The sequence below is a fragment of the Apis dorsata genome, unplaced genomic scaffold (genome assembly GCF_000469605.1).
Source record: "Apis dorsata unplaced genomic scaffold, Apis dorsata 1.3 scaffold_694, whole genome shotgun sequence".
Lineage (NCBI taxonomy): Eukaryota > Metazoa > Arthropoda > Insecta > Hymenoptera > Apidae > Apis > Apis dorsata.
In genome coordinates this window covers 143544-148140 of record NW_006263873.1, presented here as the reverse complement: position 1 = coordinate 148140, position 4597 = coordinate 143544, and the positions used below count along the sequence as shown (strand labels likewise).

At 25.8% G+C, this 4597-nt stretch overlaps 1 protein-coding gene across 1 annotated transcript in view; it reads left to right on the top strand.

The window, feature by feature from the left end:
* The window catches only part of LOC102671551 (protein Gawky), a 22498-nt gene that overhangs the window by 10383 nt on the left and 7518 nt on the right, over positions 1 to 4597 (top strand). Inside the window, exons 6-11 of the mRNA XM_006622507.2 lie at positions 80 to 447; positions 880 to 1213; positions 1631 to 2155; positions 2408 to 2784; positions 3215 to 3412; positions 4415 to 4570. Coding sequence (XP_006622570.1) covers positions 80 to 447; positions 880 to 1213; positions 1631 to 2155; positions 2408 to 2784; positions 3215 to 3412; positions 4415 to 4570 — 1958 coding nt within the window. The remainder of the gene's footprint in view (positions 1 to 79; positions 448 to 879; positions 1214 to 1630; positions 2156 to 2407; positions 2785 to 3214; positions 3413 to 4414; positions 4571 to 4597) is intronic.

The following is a 4597-nucleotide window of genomic DNA, read 5'->3' as shown; positions in this document are numbered from 1 at the left end:
TTTTTTTTTTTTTTTTTTTTTTTTTTTTTTTTTTATTGAACAGATAAAAATAATTTTATAGCAAATAATTATTTTTCAGGTAATGTGAATAAAGTAAGCAATCCAAATCAGCAATCAAATCAACAATCAGGTCCTCCAACTTCTCAATCAAGTGGAACAAATCAAGGTGGTCAAAATAGTAATCAATGGTCACAAGGAAAGTCTAATAATCCTGGAGGACCAAGTCAAAGTTCTTCTGTTCAAAATAATAATGCTTCAGCCCAACAGCAACAACAACAACAGCAACAGTCAAATTCCAGTAATAATAATAATCAGTCAAATAATCAGGCTCAGGGATCTGTTAATAGTAGTAATACATCTGCAAATAATAATCCTTCAACAAAACAACAATTAGAACAGTTAAATACAGTGAGAGAAGCTCTTTTTAGTCAAGATGGTTGGGGTTGTGTGAGTATCTTCTTTATCATATAACTATATAATAATAACTGAACATGTATACATAAATTTATATTTATTTTTTTTTTTTTGAACTTATTTTTTGAAATGTGTATATCATTTAATTATGCTCATAAAAATATTTTTTTTTATTATTGCAATATATATATACACACATATATTATATATATAAAATATATATATAAGTACCTATATAATATAATTATAATTATAATAATTATAAATTATAAATAATAATTATATTAATATATTAATATATAATATATTAATATAAATGTATACAATGTATACTATTACATTATATATTATATATATTTAATATATATAAATTTTGAATCATTTTTTACATTATTATTTTATTTTTTTATATTATTTTATTGTATCATATTATACTAACATTGAATTTCACTTTCTCTGTTGTAGCAGAATGTGAATCAAGATACAAACTGGGATGTCCCAACTTCTCCAGAACCTAGTATGTCAAAAGATGCAGTTCCAATGTGGAAAACACCAGTAAATAATGGTACAGATTTATGGGAAGCTAATCTTAGAAATGGTGGTCAACCTCCACCTCAACAACAAGCTAAAACGCCATGGGGTCATACACCAGCAACAAACATTGGTGGAACTTGGGGTGAAGATGACGAAGCAGCTGATTCATCAAATATGTGGACTGGTGCTCCAACATCTTCTCAACCAAACTCTGCAGCTGGACAATGGACAACTGGTACTAGTAATCAAAGTGGCATGTGGGGAGGTAATGATAAAATTTTATTTTTTCGTTATTTCTTTCTATTTTGACGATTGACACTTGCAGAATGATGTAAATGATTAAAAAATAAATTCCAAATTGTATATTACAAATTATATATTATAAAATAGAAAGTATTTTTAAATTTTGTTAAGTTAAAAAAGAAATGTGAGTTTTTTGAAACACATCAATATTTTATTCGAAAATAAAATCTTATAGATTATGTGTATTAATTTTAATAAATTCTAATAATATAATTCTAGTAATATAATAAAAATTGATAAATATTTAGTGGTTTTGTGTTTAATTTTTTATGTGTAAATAAAAATAAGCCTGATAATATATTTAATATCTTTTAAATTAAGACTTTTTAAAATAGACGTTAAAATAAAATGCGAATAAAATATGGATGTTTATTTACAGGATCTAATTGGGGTGATCCAAGAATTGATCATCGAGATCCTCGCGAACTTCGTTCTGTTGATCCTAGGGAGATGCGAGATCCTCGTGACCATAGAATGTCTTTGGATCCTCGAGAACACATTCGTGTAATGGACCCAATGGCTCGAGATCCTAGAATGACAGATATACGTGGGGATCCTCGCGGAATTTCTGGGAGATTAAATGGTGCTAATGCGGATGCTATGTGGGGTCAACCACCAGGTCCTCCACATCATCAAATGGGACATCAACATCCTTCAGGACCTCCAACGAAGATGTTGAATCCTTCCAATATAAATCAATGGGCTGCGCCACCACCAAAGGATATTATGCCAGGTAAACCAACAGGTTGGGAAGAACCTTCTCCACCAACACAAAGAAGAAACGTTCCAAATTATGACGATGGCACAAGTTTATGGGGAAATCCTGCAGCCAATCAAAGAACTATACCTGGCAATAAAGTTTCTCATTGGAAAGATATTCCAACACCAAATTTAGGACGAGGAGGTTTGTTTAATTTCTTTCTATTTATTTCTCTCTTTTTAAATATTCTCTTTTATTTTCAAATTATTTTTATTTGTATTTACATATTATTAAAATAAAAATATTTTATAAAAAATATAATATATAAATATTTTATTGTTTTTGTTTATAATCTTATCACAATTATTAATAATTATAAATATTTTATTAATTAAAATTTATAACCTACATAAAAATTTAATATAAAATTATTCATTTTTAACTTTATCATTATAGGAATGCAATGTCCTCCAGGTATGCCACAAAACAGAATGCCAGGTCAACCTGGAATGAAACCAGATGTTAGTGGACCAATGTGGGGACATCCTGGTGCTCCTGGTGGACGAAATGGTAGTTGGGCTGAAGGACCACATGATGCAGGTTCATGGGATGATCCAAAAACACCAAGTACCTGGAATGAAGCTCAATTAAATCCTGGCACTTGGGGTGGACCTAGTGCGCACAAACCTAAACCAATGGGACCCACTGGAAGCTGGGGTGATAGTGATATGGATCCTACTCCTAGTTGGGGTCATCCTGCAAAACCTACTCTTACAAAAGAAGTTATATGGAATAGCAGAGAATTTCGATATCTTTGCGACTTGGGATTTAAAGTATGTAAAAATTGTTTAAAGTTATCAAATAGAATTTAATAATCCATGAGATTGAATTAAATAACATAAATTTGTTATAATTATGAATATAATATGCTTAACATTATTAAAAATTATATAAAATAAATTTTTATATTCAAGAATATGCACTTTTTTTATTAAGAAGTCTCATAAAAATTGTATTGAAAATCAATTTATTGAAGAATATTTGAAAGCTTCATTTTAAAAAATTTTTTACCAAATATTATAGGATATTATGTTAAGTAAAAATACTATTTTTATTATTCCATTTTCTGTTTAGATTAATATAATTTTAAAACAATTTATATAAAATATAAATAACATATATAAAATATAAAAAACAATAAACAATATTTTGACAATAAGTAATATCTTTTTATATTTAGATTGATTGTGTTTTTATTTATAGAAAGAGGATGTTGAATTAGCATTAAGAAATCGAGAAATGAATAGAGAAGAAGCTTTGGAACTTTTAAGTCAAGTACGGCCTTTAGACCAATGGAGAAGACATGACGCACACTCCACTTATGATCCAACAAATCAAGCTACAACTGCGCCAGCATATCCTAGATTTAATCACGTCGCACAGCAAATGTCTTTTCCTCCGGTAAAATTTTATTATTGATTTTGTTCTTAATAAATTATTTTTTAATTTTTTATATTTATACATATAACATGCATGTGCATACATAATATGATATGCAAAATAATTTGTTTTATTTATGTTCAAATTGTGGAATTTTTAATTTTTACAATTGTTATTATATTATAAATTATATATTAGATACATAAATATATTTTACATTTTATTTTAATAATAATATTTATTTAATTTTTTAATTTCAATAGTTAAAACTTTTTAATAAAAACTTAATAAATTAATAAGTAGTGTAAATGTGATTAAATCAATAAATAAATATAAATTTAAAATTGAATCAGATTTGAACTAATGTATTAAGATTACTTTAATACTAATATTATTTATTATAATAATCAAAAAGCTTATATTGACAATCCAATTCAAATATCATATATGTGATTTTATCACATGCTTGATCCCTATTGTACCTATTCTCATTGATACATTATAATTGGTATAATACATTGGTACAATACATAAAATTTATCAAAAATTTAATTGTCAATAATTATAAATTTATTTAGTGGTTTTTATTTTCAATTGATATATCCATTCATTTTATTTTGTTTTGATGTGCAATAAATTCAAACGCAAATAATCGCGAGTAAAAAACTTCCTGAGTTATATAAAACTTTTATGAATAAAAAATATATACAATAATGTCTGTTTCATTTTAAAATTGAAATATTTATAAAACAACCAGATATGTAATTTTGAATTAACAAATTATATTATTAATATTTTTTTTTTTTTGAAACAGTTTTATTTTATTAGAAAATATTTATTCTATTTTTTCAATTGTATCTATAAAATATTAATTTAAATTAATATATATATAGACATGTAATATAGTTAAAATATATAAAAAATCATTGTCATATATATATATATAAAGAATGATTTTTAATTTAATTATTAATATAATATTAATTTATTATTATTATTAATTATTAATATAATATTAATTAGGGTGCTGGAGTGCCAAGTGGAAATACAACTGGTAGTGTGGGAGGATCAGTCGCTAGTGCAAGTTTATTGAAATTGCAACAACAGCAACAACAAACTGCTGTTCCATTACAACAACAACAACCTAGTAGTAATGCACCTCAACCACCTTTTAATCAGGTAATTATTAGTAATAATAAAATATTA